At 35.4% G+C, this 26,040-nt stretch overlaps 1 protein-coding gene across 1 annotated transcript; it reads left to right on the plus strand.

Moving 5' to 3' along the window:
* Positions 1 to 16,581: 16,581 nt before the first annotated feature.
* LOC145640247 (uncharacterized) lies at positions 16,582 to 17,356 on the plus strand. The gene is made up of 2 exons (XM_081691549.1): positions 16,582 to 17,104; positions 17,196 to 17,356. The coding sequence occupies exons 1-2, from the start codon at positions 16,582 to 16,584 to the stop codon at positions 17,354 to 17,356; spliced, it is 684 nt and encodes a 227-aa protein (XP_081547675.1).
* Positions 17,357 to 26,040: the final 8,684 nt, after the last annotated feature.

The raw sequence follows: 26,040 nt of genomic DNA on the forward strand, positions 1-26,040 counted from the left end.
TTTCCTTTGCCTATGAAAAGAACGCTCGATCTTAGGGTCGAATGGGATGTAACCTAATCTGGAACACCTGGGCATAAACAAAGAACTAAAAGACAAATATGAGAATTGCCTCAAAGAACTAACGTCCTCTGAGGCAAAAGGGGATAATCTAGACTACAAAAAAAAAAAAAAAAAAAAAAAAAATCAGAAAATAAAAATAAAACCGTTTCCCCGGCAACGGTGCAAAATTTTGACAGGGTAAAGTCGTATCCCCTAATCAAAAATAATTACCAAAGTCCTCTAACTAAAGTAGATAGGGAATTAGGGTCGAACTCCACAGGGAAACAAGTCTTTCTATTCTTAATTAAATATTATAGTCTAAATTATCTAAGTAACCAATATTTTTGTGAATAAAATCTAAACTACGGAGAATAAGGTCGAAAGAAATAAAGTAGGGGGAAAATCAAATATTAAAAGGCCTAGGGCATAGGTTCACTAATAAACAATATTCCAGGGCAAATCATAATAAGCAATCATCAAGCATTGGTTAATCAGATTATAAAGGGCTTTCGCTACGTATTATAATCACATAGTTAATTTACCGGTATTAAATCTCATCTGTCGAATCTCGACTTAACCATTTATAAATTAATCCGCCTATTGAAACTAAGCCTAAACATCAATTCTCATCTGTCGAATCTCGAATTAATACTGCTAAACTCATACAATTAAATCTGGTCAAACCTAATTGCATAGCATTAAATCAATCAATAGGAAATCAACCAAGCATTGATAATTGACAATCACAAATTACCCCTTCATATCATTTATTAGATCCCCATAAACCCTAGAAATAAAACTACTTACGCGTCATCATAACTAAAATAATCAAATAAATAAATAAAAGCATAATCAAAGAAGTAAGTAAAATAGCTGAAATTAAAAGAGAAGAATTTTTTACCAAAAAGAAATCTGGATTAATGGAAATAATTAAGAATAAAAGTTGAGAGAGAATTTAAGAGAGAGAAATATTCTAAGTAGAGAGAGAAAGTCTAAGAAAGAAGGTAATCAAAATTCCGTACAAGTCTCCTACTTTAACGTTTCCTAAAACAAAAATTAAAACTAAACTAATCAGGCTCCATAAAAACACGCGCCCGTTCGGGCGAAGGGCCGCCCGATCGGGCCCGCCTTTTTCTTCCCGTTCCTTCTCCGCAGCATTGCCGGATCGTGCTAGACGCTCGCACGATCGGGCGCGTAAAAAGCCACGCACAGCAACAGCAACGCCGCGCCCGATCGTGCCACTCCTTGCCCAATCGAGCCCTTGCTTCATTTTGAGGCTCGGACTTCGATTGGGCTTGATTTCTCGGCCCAATCCGGATTTCCTCTTCGGGTCTTGAATACTCGGTCCAAATACCTCGGGATCCCAATTACCGAGCCCTTAATCACCGGCTCGATGACTCTAACCGGCCTCGGGCTTCAAAGATTGTCGTGCACTTCTCATTCCCGTAGTCGCTCCATGAAAAACCCGAGAAAATGCTCCAAAGGCGCAATTTCCTACAAAACTCAATAAAGACTACGAAAACACTAGAAAACACAAATTAGTAATAAAAGTGGCTCGAAAGAGCCAAAAACACTACTAATTATGACCAAGGGACGGGGGTAAATTACTATATAAAATGGATACATCAAAGTACGTTTAGAATAAGTTTCATTTAGATTTTGATCATAATTTTAGCTTAGTTGAGAGCTTCTCTCTCTAGCTCTCTAGTTTTAGGGTTAGTTAAGGAGTAGATTTTAGAGAGAGAAAGTGAGGAATTTCAATGGTGATTGAGAGATTGAAGATTCAATGGTGACAATTGTGTTGAAGATCTTCTCTACTATCAATGAGCATTCTTAACTCTATCTTATTTTATTTCTTTGTTTGATTTCATATTTGTTTGGTTTGATTTTGATGTTTGATTCTTGATGAGTGTAATTGTTCTTCATATATTGTTGATTCTTGATTTGTTTAGTTTTTAGTTGATTTGATGATGATGTAAGAGTAGTTGTTTGCTAGGAATTGGGTGAAACGTGTATGATTGATTGATTGTGCTTAATTTGGGGATTGTGTTGATTAATTGTTGACATTAAAAGTGATTAATGGAAGTTTGCATGTGTGTAATTCGATTAGGCCTTGAGAATTATGCTAGATTGCATTGTAGTTTCTAATGATACGGATAATTGATTTAGGAATTGCAATTGTCGATTGAGCTTGATTAGTGATGCTCCTAGTTAGAGTCTCTTGTAGTTGGCGCTAGTTTGACCTCTAGAAGATAGCTTGTTGACTCTTTTGATTGAGCTTGCTATTAGTCTTCACAACCATTGACTTGCATGTATTTTCGAGTTGCTACAATTCTCATTATTGCTTGTTGATCTCGTTCGTATGTAGTGCTTTATTTGTTTGGCTTCTTTGTTTGTTAATTGTTATTGTTCTCTCTTTATCTTTGTCTTCGACGACCTAGCTTAGGCACATAATTGAGAGCGCTTGAACATTACCGTTCATTTGGGTTCTATCCTTGACTTGTCTCTATACTAGTATATAGGTTTGTTAAGTGTTTATTAATTTTGTTTGACCAAGGGAGGATTAGTTTCAACGACCTAGTTCCACCCCTCATCAAATATTTGTAATTGATTGGCAAAATTGATACCCACACAAACACTTTTGAATAATTTCTTCATTCTTTAGTATTCAATTTGCTATGTTCATCGTTAACAAATTTTAGGGGAAAAGATAAATAGTGCATGAGAAATTTTGACGCTTAATTGGAAAGTTAATTGTGTATTATACATTAACATTGTGTTTGGATAGAATTTTCGGAAGGAAAAGGGAGGGGAAGGGGAGGAAGAAGAAGGAAGGGGATTGGAGAGGTAGGTGAAGAAAAAGAAATTCCTCATTTGGATGACAGAGAAAATGAAGGAAGAGAGAGTGAGAGAATTTGCTTGTTCTTGTGAATTTTACCCATAGATTAATACTTCAAAATCAATAATTCACATATCAAATTTTCAAGTTATAAAATTCTGAAAATATGAATTCTTACGTATAAATTTTCCAAAATAAAAAATCCGGGAAATCATTCCCCAGTCAATTTTCCAAAACAAAATTTTCAAAAAATTATTTTTGAAAATTAAAAACAAAATATATTAAAATTGATTTTCGAAAATCAAAACAAATTGGTTTTAGATAAAGAAGATCACAATTTCTAATACTACCTCCGTTACATATTATTTGCAACGATTTGACATAAAGTAGAGAGGAAAAATGTCTAATCGTTGCAAACCGTGTGTTAAAACCTTTTTTCTAATTTCTCAAAAAAAATAGAAACATAAAAAAGAACGTAACCATAACTCAATTTTCTAAAACTTGGTTCATGAAATTAAAAACCAGATTTCATGAAAAATCGACTTTTGTAAATCAACAGCAAAAACTTTATATCTCAACATTTGAAATTTTATACTTTGAAATCAATTATTTTAGAAAACAAAATTGAATGTTTATATATAAAGAAGAGATGGCGGCAATTAATGCTATGGACATGGCGGCAATTGATGCGGTGGACTATGATGGAGGCTACAAACAGTAGGTGCTGGTTAGAGTTGTTTATTCCTTCCAATTCTTCTCTAATTTTGAAAGATTTGTTTCTTAATTGTAGAAGGAAATAATTTCCTTCCATTTCTCTTCCTTCCAATTCCTTCACCTCCCATTTTTGCTATCCAAATGGAAGAAAACATGCACATCCCTTACTTCCCCCCCCCCCTACCTCCCTCTCCATCTCTCTCCATCCAAACAAGCTGATACGTTAATTATTGGCGTCCAGTGAAAATAATCCCGCATAGCTTCTTCCTTCTGCTGCCAGTGTGAAATTTTTTTCCCGCCCACGCTCCTTTTCTTTTTTTTCGTTTCCCACTTGTTTTTTTTTCCTTTCCCTTCACTAGGTGAAAAAAGGCATTTGGCAGCGGTTCAAACCCGGTCTAAGGCACCGGTTTGAACCGCTGCCTATGTGAGGGGTGCCTAAAACTGCTCTCCCGCCAATTTTTTTTTTGGTGGTAGATATTTTAGGCACCAGTTTTGGTGGTAGATATTTTAGGCACCGGTTGCTACCTAACCGGTGCCTATTCACCAAATTTTTTTTTTTGTTTTTTTTTTTCCATCGTGCAATAATATTTAAAAAAAAAAAAAAAAAAACTGTTTCTAGCAATAATAATTACCTGTAATTCCAGCAATTATATTAAATATAATAATTAATAATATTATTATTATTATAATAACTAATAATAATAATAATAATATTAATTATTACAATAAGATACAAAATAATATTAAAAACAAGAATTCAATAATATATATAGATATAAATATTCCCAAACGCAATACAAAAAAAAAAAAAAAAAAAAAAAGTTGCTTACATATACAAATAATAGTAAGTACATATATAATGAATAATAAGTTATATAGTTCAAAAGTTCACATAAATAATTTACAATTACAATGTCATTTACATGTTGAAGGTGATAAAAGACGTCAGCATGTCACGAACTTCATTAAGCTCCTTGATTGTCAACGGACCATCCTTTTGGACCTTGCAAAACTTGAAATACAAAAACATTATTTTAAAAATAATTAATTAGGCAAAACAATATGTATTTTATCAAATATTACCTATATGACTTCTATATAGCCCATTTCCTACATTACTTATCAAATGAACTATTTCTTACTCATAACATGTCAATATTGGATAGTTGTACGTGTGTAAGCCCTAAAATTGTATAGGAGAGCATTTTATTAAGGTTTATGACGCTTTTTACTCAAAATGACTCGAATGTGACCTATATGACTTTACTTTACCCATTTACTACATTTCTTATTAAATGAACTTTATTTATCTCATAACATGTCAATATTATCTAGTTATAGGTGTATAAGGAAAGAAATCACATCAAAAGAGCATATTAACACAAAATGGCCCTAATATGGCCCATATGACTTCTATTCAGCCCATTTTCTACCTTTCTTGTGAAATAGCCTTTTTGTTTCTCATAACATGTCATTGTTGGATAATATTAGGTGTCTAAGGCTAGAAATCACATCAATATAGCATTTCAATAAGTTTAACAACGCATTTTACTCAACATGGCCCAAATAGGGCTTATATGACTTCTATGTAGCCCATTTTCTACGCTACTTATCAAATGAACTATTTCTTTCTCATAACATGTCAATGTTGGGTATTTGTATGTGTGTAAGCCCTAAAATTGTATAGGAGAGCATTTTATTAAGGTTTATGACGCATTTTACTCAAAATGGCCCGAATATGGCCTATATGACTTTACTTTGCCCTTTTCCTACATTTCTTATTAAATGAACTTTATTTATCTCATAACATGTCAATATTATCTAGTTATAGGTGTATAAGGAAAGAAATCACATCAAAAGAGCATATTAACACAAAATGGCCCTAATATGGCCCATATGAATTCTATTCAGCCCATTTTCTACCTTTCTTGTGAAATAGCCTTTTTGTTTCTCATAACATGTCATTGTTGGGTAATATTAGGTGTCTAAGGCTAGAAATCACATCAATATAGCATTTCACATCATTTTCGCCTACTTATGCTGCTATATACATGATAACTAAACTATATTTGCAATGAAACCATTACTAACTTTAAATCAAACTACCTCATTATGAAATTCCTTCGTTGTGGTCTGATCGCATATAACCTGCTTCGTTGTCTATGTCATTTAGTACAACAGGTCTAGGAACAGTGAAAGGTGCTGAATCATCAAACGCATCATATTCTTCCTCATCCTCAACATCTCTAATGCCTAGGATTCTTCTTTTGCCAACTAGCACTATAGACCATTTTGAATCCATTGGTCAGTTATGTAGAACACTTGCTTAGCTTGAGATGCAAGGATAAATGGTTCCGCACTATCATTCAAGTGGCCAAGATCTACAAGAGTAAAGTCCTCATGTTTGACGTTACGCCTGATATTATCAACCCACTTACACTTGAAAAGAGCAACCGTGAAGTCACAATAATCAAGCTCCCATATTTCTTGAATTCGACCATAGTATGACAACTCTGCATCGACAGGTGATTTATCCTTAGAACTTGCAAACTCCCTTGACGATGCCACAAGAGTTACACCAATGTTTTGGGTGGAGGAAGATTTCAAATCACGAGCCTCAGTCCAAAAAGTGTACCCATTGATGTCATATCCCTCAAATGAACGAACATCATCCCTAGGACCGTACGCAAGCCACCGTACTGTATCGGTCACATTAGTATCATTCAATCCAATCATTACTCGTTCACGAAACCAATCAACAAATTTCTTATTATGCAACTGCATAAATGCCCTTTCACCTTTGGATGGAAATTCGGCACGCAAACAAGCCATGTGCTCGTCTAAATATGGGTGCACATCTGAAACATGGTGCAACACATAAAGGTGTGCTTGTAAGAACTGATCTCGGTCTGGTGACATTCGTTTCGACCCAATTGTGCCATGACCATCAAGTCTACCTTCATGTCGAGAAGTAGGAAGACCAATAGGTTGAGCAAGGGCTATGTAGTCCGCCACAAAGTTACCTATCTCCTCACCCACTGTCCCTTGCATTATACTTCCTTTAGGGTGAGCTCGGTTCCGTACTTTATCTTGTAATGTACCCATGTGTCTTTCAAAAGAGTAGCACCACCTCATGAACACTGGACCGCACAATTTAATCTCACGTACCAAATGAAGAACCAGATGAACCACTATGTCAAAAAATGAGGGTGGGAAATACATCTCAAATTTGCACAAAGTCACAACCACATCTGCTTGCAAAGCATCTAGTGTACAAGGATCAAGAAATTTGCTACAAATTGTATTGAAAAACGAACAAAGGCTTGTAATCGCTTCCCTCACGTGTTTCGGTAGAATACCACGGATTGCAATCGGTAGGAATACTTGCATCATAATGTGACAATCATGGGATTTCATACTTGTCAGCTTCAATTCTCCATTTAAGGTTACAAATCTTTTCATGTTATATGAGTACCCTGATGGAACCTTAATGCCGTACAAACATGCACAAAACATACGTTTCTCTACCCTTGACAATGTATAGCAAGCCGGGGGTAAATAATTCTTTTCATCCTTCCCTTTACCCTTAACTTTCTTCTTTGACGCATCTTTGGCCTTTCCCTTTCCCTTGCTCTTCTCCTTCCCTTTTTTCGAAACATTTTCATCTTCTATTCTCGGCTCCTTCCCCTTTCTAACCTTTTCTTGAGGCCACAATTCTGGACGAATCCCCATCTCTTTCAAATCTAACCGTGCACCCTTTCCGTCCTTTGTTTTGCCTGGGATATTCATAAGCGTCCCCAAAAGAGCATCACACACATTCTTCTCTATATGCATCACATCAAGACAATGCCTAACGTCATGTTCTCTCCAGTACGGCAGCTTCCAAAAGATTGATTCTTTCTTAAACACAGCAGCTGAGACCACAGTTTTTTCTGATTTTCCAAACACCGTTCGTATCCCTTTCACCCGAGCACTAATCTCAGCACCAGTCAATGGTCTAGGCGTAGTATCCTCTTCCACGGTTCCATTGAAAGCCTTTTTCTGCCTACGGTACGGGTGATCACGCCTAAGGAACCTTCGAGTCCGTAGGTACACATCTTTGTGAGAATGAGTCAGGTATACGCTTGATGTGTCATCAATACATATGGGGCATGCTTTTTTCCCTTTGACCTTATACCCACACAAGTTGCCATATGCAGGGAAGTCATTCATGGTCCACATAAGGGCTGCACGCAATGTAAACATCTCGTTCTGATGAGCATCAAAAACGGAAACCCCTTTGTCCCACATCTTTCTCAAGTCGTCAGTAAGCAGCGCAAGGTAAACATCTATGTCGTTTCCAGGTTGCTTAGGACCAGTTATTAGCAATGAAAGCATTACATACTTACGTTTCATGCACAGCCAAGGAGGCAAATTATAAATCACTAAAAGTACCGGCCATGTGCTGTGTTGGGTACTAAGAGTGCCAAATGGATTCATCCCGTCCGTGCACAACCCAAGCCTTAAATTTCTGACTTCATTACCAAATTCCTCAAACTTCAAATCAATGTTCTTCCACTGTGGAGAGTCAGCTGGATGCTTCAGCATTCTGTTTTTCTTTCTTCCCTCTGCATGCCACCTCAAGTTTTTAGCGTCTTTTGGTATTGAGAATAGACGCTTAAACCTTGGAATAATGGGAAGATACCACAACACCTTAGCAGGAGGTCCCTCCGTGCCAGGATTGCAACTCATGCGCTTGTACCGCGACCGCTTGCATCGTGGACACTCCTGCAGTTTTTCATACTCATTTCGATACAAAATACAGTCATTAGGACATGCATGTATCTTCTTATACTCCAAACCAAAGGGACACATGAGCTTCTTTGAGTAATAATAAGACTTAGGAATTTCATTCCCATCAGGTAACATATCACTTAATGCGTTCAACAAAGAAGTAAAACTGATGTCCGTCCACCCATGCTTCGACTTAATGTTGAAAAGTGTTAGCACGACCGATAGTTTGGAGTATTTTTTGCACCCGGGATACAAAGGCTTTTTGGAAGCCTCCGATAATAATTCAAACACTTCACCTTCAACACCATGCAACATCTCATCCACTTGTTCATCCTCGACCTCATCCGCCTGATCTTCATCGGCTCCATCCTCACCATTATCAACAATATACTCATCATTCTCGTATTCCTCGTCCACATGAATCTCATTGCTTCTAACACGCACATCATTCCAATCAAGATCCCCACTATACTCTCCACTTTCTCCGTGCCAAATCCACACATGGTATAATTGCCTAAACCCACGACATAATACATGATCTCTAATGATTTCAACACTATCGACCACATTCACATTATTACAATCAACACAAGGACAATAAAGGCCTTTGCCTCCCAGTGTGGGTTGATAAGCTAAAGCCCTCTCGCAAAACTCTTGAACCCCATTCCAAAATTCCAATGTATCGCGTCTACCATACATCCAACCACGATCCTTCTCCATTTAGTAAATTGTCTCTAAACATATATAGCACCATATAATTATAATGTGTAAGTGCTACATATTTTATGTAAATCAAATTCAAGTACAAAACGTAAATATACCATTCATATAGTGAAAAAATGCATGTTTCCAAAGGGTCCTTATCACTCCAACTTAACCCATCCTTGAATGTCTACTCTCACTAGTGAATGTATGTCAACTTTGCAATTTTAAGGAAAATCCGGCAGCATTTCCCCCTAATTCTCCAAGTACACGATGTAGATAATTAATTACCCACATATGTACCCAGAGAACATAGTGAGGAAATGGTAAGCCAAGATGTTCCTTAAAATCAAAAAGAAAACATACATTCACCACCTAAGTGAGAGTACACATTCAAGAACAGTCCCAACCGGGGACTATTCAAGACTTTCTCCTAATGAGAAAGCCTTGAACGGGTATCTAGGCATATGATGATGCAATTCAAGTATTCTATATATTGTTGTATTTATTTGCAATTAAACAATACACAAGTTGAAATTTCATGAATAAACTTTTATTAAATGGATAAATAGAAAGAAATGTAGCTAAGTAAAGTTTATAAGTCATACCAATATAGCAACTACCCACTTGAGCTCAATATGTAGTCCTCAAGCTAATTAAACTCGTGCTTCAATTCACATATGAATCTATATATTAAAAAAACAAAAATTAGCAACGTCACTAATTCTCTAATATATTCATAAATCTCTAATGTATTCACAATTCTCTAATTTATTCACAACTAATTAAGTGGCAATATCACTATTTCTCTAATTTATGCACAATTCTCTAATTTAATCACAATTCTCTAAATTATTAACAAATCTATAATGTAATCACAATTCTCTAATTTATTCACAATTTTCTAATTTATTCACAACTAATTAGAAGCAAGGTCACTAATATACACATTAAAACATACAAAAACTCAACTAAGGAACAAGGTAATGCAAAATTACTAATATATTCACAATTACCCATTAAAACAACCTAAAATTACACATTAAAACATACAAAAACTCAACTAATTAAGTAACATTTTTACTAATCTCTATTATATTCATAATTACTCATTAAATCAACCTCAAAATAACCCATTAAAACATACAAATTTTTCAACTAAGGAACAAGGTAATGCAAAATTACTCTAATCTAAAATATGTATTCAAAATTACTCTAAACCTACAAAATTAATCTAATGTATAATATGTATTCAAAATTTTCTTAACAATAATTGTTCAAAATGCTTGTTACCATCATATAGACTTCCCACATTGAATATGACACAAGTAGAGAAAATCTATTCAAGTTACGACTACTTTCATCTGGATTTAGTTGTCACGTTTGTACAAATAGTACCAAGAGTACATGTATAAGCATGAAATATTTAATCGAGGATCAAGAGTCAAAGCATTCAATCACAATAATTTGACTAAGAAATCACCATCTGGAACAAAAAGAAAAGTGCATGGAGAAAAATAAACTCACTCTTTTTCACCAAGCTTCACTGTAGTTCCTCCGTATTCAGGAAGGAGTACGGTATCCCCTTCTTTGACATCAACAGGAATATGATTCCCCGTCTTGTCACGAAGGCCAGGTCCAACAGCAAGAACTTTGCCAGAATTTAGCTGAAATCGGATCCAAACAACAAAATTCAGTAATAAATCCTTAAACTGATTCAATTATCAAAAACCAAACTCCCCAAAACAAGGCATCATAAACAAATTTCACAACCAGCAACAGCTTGGAAATAATACTCAATCAACCTATGAAGAACAAACATACAATTAATTTGCATAATAACCCCAACATCTCACAAATCACAATAATTCAGATGAATAGCAGAACATACTGCCATTGTAATCAGCGTATATTTTAATCAACAATAAAGTCAATCAGAATCATAAAACCCAATAATGTAGCACAATTTTAATCTTACCCTAAATTAGTTGGAGGTGGAAGAAGCTAAGGGGATGAGAGAATGAGGAAGACCCTCGCTGGTGGAGGTCGACAGAAGGTGGTCCGCACTAGCGGAGGCAGCGCGGAGGTAGAGGCGGTGCGCGCTGGTGGAGGTGGAGGCGGTGCGCGCTGCTGTTGTTAATTGTTTCGAACAGAGAAGGGCGGTGGAGGTCGGCCGTGAAAGACAGAGAAGGGCAGGGCAGGGAGAATTAACGACGGTGGTTTTCGACTCCTCTATGGCCGGTGAAGGTGGCGGTTGTGGTGGAGGGAAAAGGGGGAGGCACTTCAAATACTCTGAAAGAGAACGAAAGAAGGGATGAACAAATGAAGGGAAGGAAAGAGAAAGAGAGGAAGAAAAGAGAAAGACGCGACTTTTTTTTTTTAAATTTGTCACCGGTTTGAATGGCACCGGTTCAAACCGATGTCTTTTTTATTTTTGGCACCGGTTCAGCCTGAACCGGTGCCTTTTCTCTTTTGGTAAAATCCCACCCATTTCTAGACCGGTTTTGGGCACCGGTTTAGCCTGAACCGGTGCCATATGGGGGGTGCCTAATGCTTTTTTTCTACTAGTGCTTATTTCTAAGCTAAGTTAGAGATATTTCATATTTTAGAACACCAAATGTAACACATATTAAATAAATAGCTACATTTAGTGAGTGTAACACTTATTAAAATATAGAGCGAGTATTTTATGGAACAAAAAGAGTAATGGAATAAACCAAAATAGAGTACACATTAGTTATCAGAGCTAAAGGTAGTAATATGTTAAAAACAAAATAAAATAAAAAAGCTAAAGGGAGTAATATTACCAGGTGCTTGGTTTCTTTATTAGGAATATTTGTCCCGAAAGGATATATATTCACTATTTTGTCTAGAAGGATTTTATATGTTTAAAGTGGTTTGAAAGCACCTTATAAGTTTATTTTGTTGTTTAGGAGGACCTTGGGGTCGGAATCCGGCAATAATTGACTCTTTTTTCCGACCTTAACATCTCATGTGACCTAACCCCCCCCCCCCTTTTTTCCATGATTTCCCTCCAATTCCTCTTCCTCTCTCTTCTAATCCCCACATGACACAAATCAAAATAAGGGAATTTGAGGGAAATTATGGAAAACAAGAAAGGGAGGTCTTTTTTAAGGTCATATAAGAGGTCAATATCGGAGAAAAAAGTCAATTATTGTCGGATCTCGACTTCAACGTTCCCCAAACAACAAAGGTGAATTGCTAAACCACATCTGGTATTTACCAGATAACGCCCATATTTTAACATGACTTTACAAACATGCCCCCATATAAAACGTGCCCTATTCCTCTTTCATTTTCTTTAACCACTCTCTAACTTGTTACCCCACCAAACAACCATCACCTAAGAACAACCACCACGTCATATATTTTTTTTAAAAAAAAGTTTGCTTTACTCTACACCAATTAGCGCAAACAATGAATGGACGGGTTTAAAGAAGCAATGACGCCACAGGAAAGATCGTCGGAGCATTACGAAGTCAGTGAGTGCTATGAATTTTTGTTTTTTTTCCGTAAACATAGAAGGAATGCCTTAAATTTTAGAATCCTTGAAACATTCTAACATTTTAGGCATTTAAGGAGGAAAACACCTGAAATTTTAGAATGTTCTGGGGAAACGCCTAAAATTTTAAAATGTTTCGGGGGAGATTCTAAAATTTTAGGTGTTCCTTTCATGAAACATTCTAAAATTTCAGGCGTTCGTCTGGAACGATTAAATTTTTTTTTTTTTTTTTAAAAAAAAAAAAAAAAAAAAAACCTTTCGCCAACCCCCTTACCTTTCCAATTTCTTGATGTCGTCCCTTGTAGCCGATCGCAACCCTTGGTGGTGATGGAATTGTGGTGGCTTTGCTTGGTGGTGACGGAATTGTGGTGGTTTGCTTGGTGGTGGGGATTTGATAGGTGGTTTTGAGGATGAAATTTTTAATGGGAAGAGAGAGAAAAGTAAAAGTGAAAGTATGAGAGAAGATTGAAGAATTATTTAAGAAAGGGTTACTTAAAGAAGTTCATATAAAAATACGGGCGTTACCCAGTAAATACCAGACATGATTTAGTACCTCCCAACAAAATCAACTTGTAAGGTCTTTTTAGACCACTTTAAACATATAAGGTTTTTCCAAACAAAATTGTGAACATATATGTCCCTTATAGACAAATTCATTTTTTTTTTTTTTAACTCAAACTCATAACAATTACTATATTAATTCCATCTCATTTTATCTCATAAGCTTTGTCAAAACAATATTTAAAATGTAACTAGTGAGTAGACTGGGCGTTGCCCCGGGTTGCTACTTTTGTAATTGTACAATAGGAGTAATTTTATTTTATGGATTTTGTATTTTAATTTGGCAATAGGCTTTGTGTAGGCGATTTTTTTTTTTTTTTTGGTAATAAGGAATAAAGAATCAAGTTGTCAAGGAAATTTAGTTACCGCCTTAAATCATTAATACGGACATTTTCTTTATGCCTACCTGTTTTTTTTTTTTCTTTGAATGAATGTGTGTGTGTTTTTTTAAAATAATTAAATTATTTCTTTTTCGTATTTGTAACATGCTTGATATTTGGCTTAGATGGTTGAAAGGTCAATTTTGTTATAAGTGATTCGTGGTTCGAATCTCCTTATCTTCAAATTTTTTATATGATGTCTCATGATGAGATGTTGGGTAGGTGACATGGCGTTACGAAGGTGTTGTGAAGTGACATGACATCATGAAATATTTGTGAAGTGACATGGCGTAATGTGGAGGAGTCTACGTGGCACAGTGACATTTTTATGAATGCCTTTTAATATACTGAACTGCTATTTGTCGCTCCCAAATTACCAGGTAACGCTCCCTTTTTTACTTGAATGGACCACTATGCCCTTTATGCAATTTGGGTTATAAAAAGAACCTTGTTCCCCATTTGGACACCATACATGAAATGGTCCTCTTACTTCACGACATTACTGTCCCGAGCTTCCCAAAATCGGTCCCCACGACCTTGCAACCAAATCGGTCCCCACGACCACCTAAATTTTCTATTTTCAAAAATCGTTAAATTTTCCGACGGGTCTTGGGTCATGGACGGCGAGTGGAACATACGTACGCCGGAGAATGCGTCGGATCATTCTGTAAGTTTTTTTTTTTTATTTTCGGTAATTAGGACATCCGCCTAAAATTTCCGGATGTCCTAGGTACATCCGCCTAAAATTTCCGGATGTACCATGGAACATCCGGAAATTTCAAGCGGAAGTAGGATCCGCCTAAAAAATCCGGATGTTCCATGGTACATCCGGAAATTTCAGGCGGATGTACCAAGGGACATCCGGTAATTTTATGCGGATGTCCCTATTAATTTTTTTTTTATTTTTAAAATGTTAAGTACGTTTATTAAGTTTTTTTTTATGTATTTTTTGTTCGTGATCTTGTGATTATTGTTGTGATTTAGTATTTGATAATTAATGTTATTTTGTTGTATTAATATGATTATTAGTAATATGTTTATTTTTTGTTTCATTATTATTATTATTATTATTATTATTATTATTATTATTATTATTATTATTATTATTATTATTATTATTAGTAATATGTTGATATTATTGTTGTTGTTGTAGTTGATATTATTATTGTTGTTGTTGCTGTTATTTTTATTGTTGTTGTTGTTGTTGTTGTTGTTGTTGTTGTTGTTGATATTGTTATTATTAATTAGTAGAAATATAATTTTAATATTAATATTATTATTATTATTATTATTATTGTTATTATTATTATTATTTATTTATTTATTAATGTTATGGTCTTATAAATTGTTTTGTAGTTGTTGTTATAATTTTTTATTATCATTAATATTGTTATTGTTTTGTATTTGTTGTTATTATTATTAGTATTGTTATTAGTATTGTTATTATTATTATTATTATTATTATTAGTATTGTTTTTATTATTTTAATTATAATTATTATTATTATTGTTTTTATTATTATTATTTTGACATAAAGCATGTTTTGTTTAATTTGTATAGGATATGGAATCTGAGGAAGGCGGTGACGGTGTGAATTATAGTGGGAATTTTGTCACCGATACGTTTTTTCCTACATTTGACGATGCTGTTACATGGGCTGATGGTGTTTCCATAAATTTGGGATTTATATTGGTGAAATCGTCTTATAACAAAACCAGAGATGGTCGGCCGTATCGGTATTTGCGATGTGATCGGTCACGAAGGAGCAAGCCGAGAGATTTGGAGAACGCGATACGGAAGGACACCAAAACCAAAGCTAATGGTTGTCCATTCTACATCAAGATATATTATGATGTCAGCACCGAAAGTTGGAAGATCATTGCGAAAAATGATCACACCGGGACACATAACCACCCAATGATTGTGTACCCAGAGGGTCACCGTAAAGTGAGCAGATTGAGTCCGGGTGCAAAACAGGTTGTGCGGGACATGACAAAGTCCAAGGTTGCTCCCCGTAACATCATGTCCACTATTGCCGAGCAATTTCCTGATGATCATCCAAACATCCGACATATTTACAATTGCCGAAATGACTTCAGGATGGAGATGTCCGAAGGAAGAGGAGTTGTTCAGCAATTTCTTCATCTGGCGAGAGAGAGTAAATACATTTACTGGTTCACGAACGATGATCACAACGTTTTGCAACATGCATTTATGGTGCACCCGATCATGGTCAACATACTCCGCACATACCCACATGTCATAGGTATGGATTCTACTTACAAGACCAATCAATATAACATGCCTTTCTTTGAGATAGTAGGCGTGACACCGACAAACCAGAATTTTTTAGTTGGATATGTTTTCATGCGCGACGAGTGCACGGCTAGCTATCGGTGGGTGTTGCAGAGATTAAGGGAGTTGATTGGGTTTGATAAAGAGCCATCTGTATTTATTTCAGACCGTGATCTTGGGCTATGTGCGGCTTTGAGAGAAGTCTTTCCAGGGACGTCACATTTACTCTGTCTATGGCACATCAACAGAGATGTGGAGGCTAAGGTGACGAAGATGTTTGGAAACAAGAAGGTTGGTGTCAGTTTTAGAGCTGGGAGATGGTTGAAAATCGTGAATGCAACAACACAGGCGGAGTATGATCGTGCTCTAACTGCCATGCAAGTGAGGTGGGGAAAATATCCGGAAGTGATTCAGTATGTTGAGAGAACTTGGCTTTGTCATAAGGAGAAATTTGTGAAATTTTGGACGAACCAGGTTCTTCATTTTGGTAACACCACCAACTGCAAAGTTGAGAGCCAACATTCAGCAGTGAAAACTTGGTTAGAATCATCCACAGGTTAGTTGTATTATTTTATTAGTTGTTCTCGTTGTTACTTAATTGTAATTGTATTAATTGTAATTGTATTTGAATTTACTAATTAGAATCATTGGCAGGTGCTTTGGATACCGTATGGGCCCGAGTCCATTGTCATATCGGTAATCGCATCATACAAATTCGTAATGACTTGGAGGCATCAAGGTCTAAAATTGGTCATATGTACAGACAGTTGCCACTGTCACGTATAAATGGCAAAGTGTCTCAACATTGCTTGAAAGTTCTGGATGACGAGACGAAAAGGATGCGAGATTTGAGTTACCAGGTCCATGAACGGTGTGGATGTGCTATGCGTCTGACCCATGGTCTTCCATGTGCTTGCCAGATACATGATTCGATAGTTGCACAGACAGGATTGTATAGCAGCCAAATTCATTCTTTCTGGAAGATACTGGTTATTGGTGATGGTGTTAACATTCCTGAAGTGGTAAATGATTCGACCGAGGAGGCTGCACATTTTCGGTCCCTAATCGACGAAGTCATGGAAAGTGACCCGGCCGTACGTCGAAATGTAATGCGAATCATTGAAGAGGAGCTACATCCAGATCATTCACACCTTGAAGAACCACATATCAACCTTAACACTCGTGGTCGACCGAAAAGAAATAACACCAGGCGTGATCGTAGCTATTTCGAGCATGTGAACCGTCAACACACTCAACGTGGTGGTGACCCAGAACCAGGTAATACTAAAATTCTATATTTAATATAAAAATATGTAAACTTAATACTTGTAGCTTTACTAATAATTTATCTTTTAATTTTGTGTTGTAGATCCAAGTGACATTAGTCAATGCAGGTATTTGAACTTGCTTCCAGCCCCAATGTTGCCGTACATTTCGTCTTGGAAGGATGTGATTGGTGATGGGAACTGTGGCTTTCGTTGTGTCGCCGACTTCTTCTTTGGCGATCAAAATAAGTGGTTTGACGCTTAGGAAACAATAGCGAACGAGGTCGCTGGTCATCCTGATTTGTACGAACGGATTTACGGGCTTGGGCGACTTTGGATGAACGTGGAGCGTATTCGATGGGATGGTGGGGCTGTCGGGGAGCGGCATTGGATGGTTACAATTCAAGATTTATTTCCTATTGCTACGTGGTTCAACGCAAGGGTGATTTGTCTCGGAGTAGGCCTAGTACCAACTTGCTACTACCCATGCATCACAGTCTTACCGCTTAGGGCACGCAACGGGGTTTGGTCACCGACTCGAGAGTTTGTGATTGCTACAGTTGGTGGATCACATTTTATCTGTCTTGACCTTGTACCTGATTCACCACTCCCGCCGATCGCCGGTTGGTGGACGCAAAACCACGAGGATAGTGTCAATGGATGGGATCAAGCATATCAGTTGAGAAGGGACATGTGGGATGCATTAGTTAGGTAGTTTGTAATGTACATTTACTAACTTTGAACATTTGTAAGAAAATTAGAATTATAAAATTAATTTTAAATGTATTTGCTTTTAATCTAACATGATATGAAACAAAACATCAAATATAAAATAAAATAAGTGTCCAGTTTATACAGTACATTTAAAAAACAAAAATTAAAAATAAGTTCATAACATAAGTAAAACCACTAACAGAACATCTAATCAAAATAATCTAAAGTCCCATTTTTTACTTCCAATCAAATACAAGCTGCTCGGTCATTGTTCGAGTCTCACTCGACATTTCAGGATACTCAGCTAGTGCTCTTTGGTGAATCTCCATGGACCGACCCATCCACTGCAAATCAAACAATAACATATTTTAAACACAAAAATTCATATAAATCATTGTTAATATAATAATAAGCATAAATACTTACGTAATCAGTGTTAGTCCGCTCAGGCAGGTTGCTTGTAACTCCTGGACCTGGAGATACCCGCGGGTGAGAAAACCTGTACAGCCACTGCATGTAACCGGGCGCAACCGAAGGAGCTGCAGCACTAAGCCTGGGTAGGGCACCTAAAACAACACTCTGAGATACCCCAGGGACAAACCTGTTCCACATCACAGCTGTCATCTCAATCGGAAAGTCTACCCGATAGATCTTCAAGTTAGTCGGCCTCTTGGCCTTCTCTGGCCTGATGATCTCGCGGGGAATTCCTTGCACGAAACCAAGCTGGCGCACCACTCTATCAGGCATGTACGGCTCAATGATGTTACGGTACTGGATGCAGCCAATGAATAAAGTGGGGGGCACTCGTAATGCAGGATCAGCTCCGTACGGTAGCCAGTTCACCTCACGGTCAGTAAGCGCATCAATCCTAGTACGAAAAGCTAACAGGCGCTCCAGGTTCTTGCTAGGACATCCCGCTCCTACATCCCAAGCAGACGCACGAGGCATTTGAAGGTCCCGGGTCAAGGTACCCTGCTGTGGCCGAAAGCACGGAAAGTACTCGTAAATCCACGCTTGCAGAAGCGTGAGACAACCAGCAATCGAATCAGCACCTTTTCGTGATGCCGTGCCCAGTTGCCGATACAAGTAGGCTAGTGCAGCTGTTCCCCAAGCATACTCGTTAATAGGGACATCCGTGTGACATAGCTCGTGGAGGAAGGAAGGATGCGTACGGTTACCACTCTTGTCTACAAACAGTGTACCTCCAAGCACTAACCACAAGTATGCATCAAGCTGCTCACTAAAATCCCGGTCGACCGCCAATGTCGACTCAAAAATCTTATCAGTCAACACCCCACTACCCTGCCAAATGGTCTTTGTGCCGCAAACCTCAGACAGATTATCTGGAGTCATATCCATGGTGACCGAGCACGCGTCCCGTAACACGTCCGTGCTAGGAGTAGTGGACACCATATTGCCTGCAACCCGTAACCCAAGTATGTTGTACACGTCGTGCAGCAAGATCGTAATCTCCCCAAATGGCATGTGAAAGGTGTTCGTATCTGGCTGCCACCTCTCAACAAAAGCAGAAATCAACGGCCAATCAAGTCTCTTAAACATCAGGTCGGGCAAGTGAGACAACCAACTAGCATCAATCGCCGTAATGTCCTCCGCAGATTGACGGCCTCGCCAAGTGAACAAGTCAGAACATAACTTTGTCCTACTCAAACAGCGTAAAACACTGCGCTCCTGCTCCATCCAGATATACCGTGCCACGTGACCGCCAAAACTAGGGATAACTGACCCATCCTCAGGCCCACCCGGCATCGGTTCCTGCACTAACCATGCCTCTGCAGAGCTGGAAGTAGGCTGACTCGACCCACTACCAACAAATCTCCCAAATTGACCCCTATATACCATATGGAAATCCTGAGGGTCCTGTTCTTCATCTCGGTCACCAGCATGACTAGCCGAACATTCATCTTCATCGTCAGATATGGGTGCTCCACTTGCAGAGTACAAGGGCCGACTATTACCAGACTGTTGGTCTCTCGACCAACCACTAGTAGACCCGTATTGCTGCTGCTCCGGCTGAACCGGTGAAGATCGAGATGTCTGTCTCCTAACAGATGCATTCAGACGTCGTGATATTGCATGTCGAGCACCAGAACCCTCGATCTACATAAAATTAAAAAATAATCCGATTTTAGTAATAACAATAACAATAACCATAATAACCATAATAACAATAACAACAATAATAACAACAACAACAACAACAACAAATACAAATTAACAACAACAAATATAACCTTAACAACAACAATAACTAACAACAATAACTAACAACAACAACAACAACAAATACAAATTAACAACAACAACAATAACCATAATAACAATAATAATAACATTAATATCAACAACTATAATACTAATCATAATTCAAAATATTAATAATAGTACTACTAATAACAACAACAACAAAAAATTAAACAACAACAATAACCATAAAAACCCTAATATCAAATTAGTTTAATAATAATACTAATCATATTTTTAAAAATAATAACAATAATAATAATAATAACAATAATAACAATAATAACCTTAACATTAATAATAAAAATAACAAAATCCAAAAAAAAAAAAAACAATAATTAACAACAACAACAATAACCTTAACATTAATAATAAAAACCTAATATCAACAAAATAATAAAAATTATCATATTTTTTTAAAATAATTACATTACAAAATATAATAAGCACAATAATAACAACAACAACAATAATAATATCAACAATAATCACCATAACACTTCAAAATAACAAAAAAAAAAAACAAAATCCGAAAAAAAAAAAAATTAACAATTTTATTAACGGGCCAAAAAAAAAAAAAAAATTGGAACTTCCGCCCAAAATTTCCGGAAGTTCCATGGAGGATCCGCCTGGAATTTCCAGATCCTCCATGGAACATCTGAAAATTCTGGGCGGATGTCACTTCCGCCCAAAATTTCCGGATGTTCCATGGAGGATCCGGAATTTCTAGGCGGATCCTCCATGGAACTTCCGGAAATTTTGGGCGGAAGTTCCTGGGATCCGAAATTATTAAAAAAAAAAAAAATACCTCGTCTCTACCATCGCCGCCGCCGCCGCCGCCTCCGCCGCTGCCACCAGCGCCGTCGAAGGTCCTCCCTCCGAATCTCAGCCTAATCCGCCTCGAATCACCCATTTTATTTTGTGTTTATGATGATTGTTGTTTTTTAAAAAAATGAAGAACAATTTTTGAATTTTATTAAAAAAAAAAAAATAGTTTTAGAGAGTTAGAGAGTAAGAGAGTTTGAGAGTAAGAGAGTTAGAGAGAGAAGTAAAGAAGTGAGAAATGTTGGTCGGGAAGGAAAAAACCGTATTTATATATTAGGGGTAAAATTGGAATTTCAAAAAAAAAAGGGAGCGTTACCCGGTAAAATGGGAGCGACAAATAACAACACCCTTAATATATTAGTATAGATAGTATAGATATAGATTAGCAAATAAAAGAATACTAGAAAAGTATAACATCTGCAGTTCTAGTTTAGCGACGTTTTCTAATTCTGTTTAGCTTTTGTCTGTGTTCTGCTGTTGAAAAAAAAGAAAAGAAAAAAAAAGGCCTACTTCATACGGAGTAGAATAATATTTCATCCATCAATTCATTAAATTAGGATTTTAAACTTCAACAAAACAAAACTATAATTTGTCTGTAAGCTCTTTGCACAGTGATAGCATTTCTCCACCCATTTTTCATGCTGGTAACATTATTACGGAGTATAAACTTATATTCATCAATTATTTTAATATTACACGACTTGTCTTTTAAGGAAATATCACAAATATTGTATCATTTTTACTTTAGAAAAAGAAATACTTGTATTCACACTATAAATACCAAATATACCGTTACTTTTAACCCTTAATTTATTAATTTATGCTTTATATATATCATTACATGAACAATCTTGTATTTTTAGCTTTCTCTCTCATCCTTTTTTCGACTACCAAAAAACCTTGTGCCCAATCTCTAAGGTGAAATAAAAAATTATACATACATATATATATATATATATATATATATATATATATATATATATATATATATATATATATATATATATATATATATATATAACCGAGGAAGTATAAATAATAATTAATGATGTTCGATTCTCTAGATATAAGAATATAGATAAATTATGCTAGATTTAATTACTACACATTGCATTGCTGAATATGGATCTCTTTAACTCTTATAATTAATTTGCATGGCTCTTTTAAAAGAGTGCGTGGGTATGAGTGTTTGACTGCTAACTACTTGGCTGGTGAAGCTTGTGGTGAACTGGTGATATGCTGATATGAAGTATCCTGTGCATAATCTTATTCGTTATTCTTTTGGCAAGATATCAACCATACAATACTTTTAATTTTACAAAATTATAATTTTACAAAATTTTGATATTTAATCACAAAATATCTTGATACTTATTAAAGTTGAGTGACCTGGGCTCGATCCTCACCCCACTTATCCCTGCATTATTATTATTATTATTATTATTATTATTATTATTAATAATAATAATAATAATAATAATAATAATAATAATAATAATAATAATAATAATAATAATAAGAGAAGAAGAAGAAGGAGGAGGATGTATTTGGATGTGTTTACATTTGAAATACAGCCACAAATTCAAAAGTCTTACACCAATGGACAGTGATGGATCCAGAAATTAAGTAATGGGGGTACAAAGTTAAACTCATTAAAAAAAATTTACTCCGTAAAATATATGATGTACTCCGATCCGTTCCTAGTTTTTACGAGCAAAAAACTCTTTCCGCTTTTATATTAGTCTTTATGTGTACCCATCTCCCACAACGATATATAAATTAGGCAAATTTAATATAATATATACTAGTATTTTTTTTTTTTTTTGAATGGTATTTGATATAGTATAATATATGATTAAGCTTTTATTTTATAAAATTATTAGTTGGAATATTTGTAACTTCACGAGTATAATTAACTATTTAAGGAAAGTTTTTAAAGTCTATAAATAAAGATATATTATTTTTTTAATTTTGTTTTATAGGAAGACGTACACTTCTTATTTAAAATCATTAGAAAACGTTTTCTCAAAAAAAAAATAGAAAACTTTAACATGGAAAAATAAAAAAATTAAAACAAATACTATGTAATTGATATATTGTTTATCTCAATATATATATATAATATATTTATATGACGTATTTATCCTAGCAATAAATAAAAGTGAAGATAGAGTGATTAAATCTTGCTTACAAAAAAAAACTAAAGAGACCTCTCCATATAAGCACTGTTTTCTTAAATATCTTCAATTTACTTTTCACCTACTACATAAGAGACCAATTGTGATGGTTGCGGACGTTTCACTATTAGATTAGAGACTTGTTTTCTTAGATAACAGGTCTCTTTCCTTACCATTTTTTTTATTTTTTTGGGGGGGGTGGGGGAGGGGGTACAACTTTAACTCTATGTACCCCTGGATCCGCCGACATTTTACACATATAAGGAGTACAAGTCTTTTAGAAAATATGAAAATCTTTGATCGTAATTATAGATGATATTGGTCAGGCCGGCCATGGCACAACACAATTGAATATGAAGAAAGTATGACATTTTACAGACATTAGACAATATTTGGTTATATTAATTGAATAGCTATTCTGTTACTCTGTGCTAAATTGTATAAAACAACAAGGCTTGATTTCATTGATTACTTCCATGGCCAATATATAATACAAGTTATTCCCTAATCAATAACTATATACTAAAAGCGAATAAAAAATGACACGTGGCAAAATCTGGTTAAATAATTTCCCTTTAGTTTTTTTTTTTCTTTTTTGTCAAATTATCTTAAGCAATTTTAATACACTATAATATTTTCTTTCCTACTTAAACGCAATCTTTCCGTCCCAAATTCAATAAAACATTTTTGTAACAATTTATAGAAATCAATAACTATATACTAAGGCCCTGTTTGATTCACCTTAAAAAAATAATATTAAGTAAAAATAATTTCAGTTCAGTAAAAATAAGTTCAGTTCAGTAAAATTAATTTCAGTTCAGTAAAAATAATTTCAGTTCAGTAAAAATAATTTCAGTTTAGTAAAATTCAGTTTTATTAAATCAATAACTATATACTAAAGGCGAATAAAAAAATGACACGTGGCAAAATCTGGTTAAATAATTTCCCTTTAGTTTTTTTTTTTTTTTTTTTCTTTTTTGTCAAATTATCTTAAGCAATTTTAATACACTATAATATTTTCTTTCCTACTTTAACGCAATCTTTCCGTCCCAAATTCAATAAAACATTTTTGTAACAATGTAGACACCCATTTGTGCCTCCCCAAAACCAAACCCAGTGATGAGTACCTTTCACGTCGAATCATAATCGAATGAAACGAAAGTGTGGAAGGTCTAGTGTTGCGGAAAGTTTTTATTTCTTTTCTCTTCTCTCTGTTTTTGAAAACTTTATTTTAAGAAAATAGCCAATCCAGTTTCGTTGGTCCATGATATGGGTCCAATAATGGTGTAGTTGGATGGGGCTTGATAAGACCTTTCCAATGATATATTATAAGCCCAATTCCGACGAATGTTGAGGAAGTTATGGCCAATTTATTAAACTGGGCCCGGTTTGAGCTTTATGTGCGGCCCAATGATCTAGGGGAGGGCCTAATATGATTTATCATTCCTAATGCAATTAGGAATGGTTTTAGTCTTCTAGAATCTTCTAGAAGGTTCTTTTCATTCCTAATTCAGTTAGCATTGATAAGTTGACTTTGTTGACTTTTCAGAGTTTTAATCAAAATCAAATAGCATTTTCGAAGAAATTATATTATTTTATCTTCCAGTATGGTAAATTTATCAGATTTTCGAAAACGCGTTAAAATCCAGTTTGGCGTCCAACCCCAGGCATTGGCGCCTGGAACCAGGCATGGCGCCAGGCGCTAGCCATTGGCGCCTGGCGCTAGCCATTGGTGGTTGGCGCCAGCTAGCCAGGGTTGGCGCCAACCTTGTTTTCTAAGCGCCAGACTCTGTTTTGTTAAATTATCTTTTTTGGCTAATTTTCTCTATAAATATCGTATCAAAAACTCCGTTTTCATGGACCAATTTTCACCAATTCATCATCTACATTCACCTACAACCAATTCTCTTCATTCTCAAGCTTTCATTAATTCTTTAGCATTCTTTCTTTCATTCAATTCTTTCTTACTTTTTCATACAAAATTCCGCATTTGCAAGATCTAGAAACACCTAGCCATATTCGAAGTTGTCTTTGCCCTAGACGTGAAAGGTTTTAATTTCTGAGGGTTTGGTCCCAAATCTCTCTTTCAATTATTTAATTTAATTGTTTGATTATTAATTTCCTTGAAGTTACTAACGTGTGTATTTTGCTATTAGAAAGAGGTACGAAGCATCAAAGTAAGTACTTTAATTGATTTATTGTTGTTATGATGTAGATATCATGCTTAGATTGTTATTATGATATTCCTAGTATCATGTCTAGGTTATTTTTAATATTATATATGATTGCTACGATGCTTCCTATGTTCTTCCTAATATTTATTTATGTTAGTATCATGTTAGGGTTAAAGATTTGATTTTTATTGCTTAGTGACATGTTAGGGTTTGTTATTAATCTTGTTAGTATTATGCCTAGGATCTTGCTATTTTTATTATGCTTTAATATTAACATGAACATGATTTCGATTATAATTGTTATAATTTTATGATGATTATTATTATTATCATGATTATTTATTTTGTTGCTTGATTATTTATATTTATTGCTTGATCACACCTTTTTATGCATGCTTAAAGGGAATTTTGTACTTGTAATCACACTTAATAAGATAATTAATAATCTTGTTAAGGTTAATGTGATTATAATTCAAGTGATCGCCAATAATAGTTTATTTGTGCATTAAAATTCAACCAACATAGATTAAACAGGTTTAGGGTTAATCCAATTGATTGCATGTTAATTGGAAAGCGCACATGAATACGATCAAAATAAAGTAGAGGCCTATTATTAGGGCAGGTTCAATCTCTTTTAGGTTGGATTTGTACCATCATCCCCGAACCCTTATTTGGTTCATGACCTTATGGAGTTGACGATCTCTTGGATCGTTAAGGGGTGTAACCTTCACCTCGTGAACGGTTTACAAGTTCCTTAAAAACTTGTTGGCGACTCTTTTGCTCTATCTTCTTCCCTT

The sequence above is a fragment of the Chenopodium album genome, chromosome 7, assembly GCF_948465745.1.
Source record: "Chenopodium album chromosome 7, dcCheAlbu1.1, whole genome shotgun sequence".
NCBI classification, from domain to species: domain Eukaryota; kingdom Viridiplantae; phylum Streptophyta; class Magnoliopsida; order Caryophyllales; family Amaranthaceae; genus Chenopodium; species Chenopodium album.

Coding starts and splice junctions, on each gene's coding strand:
- LOC145640247 (XM_081691549.1), top strand. CDS start 16,582: ATGTACAGACAGTTGCCACTGTCACGTATAAATGGCAAAGTGTCTCAA. Junction 17,105..17,195: donor TGGTGGTGACCCAGAACCAG/GTAATACTAAAA, acceptor TTTGTGTTGTAG/ATCCAAGTGACATTAGTCAA.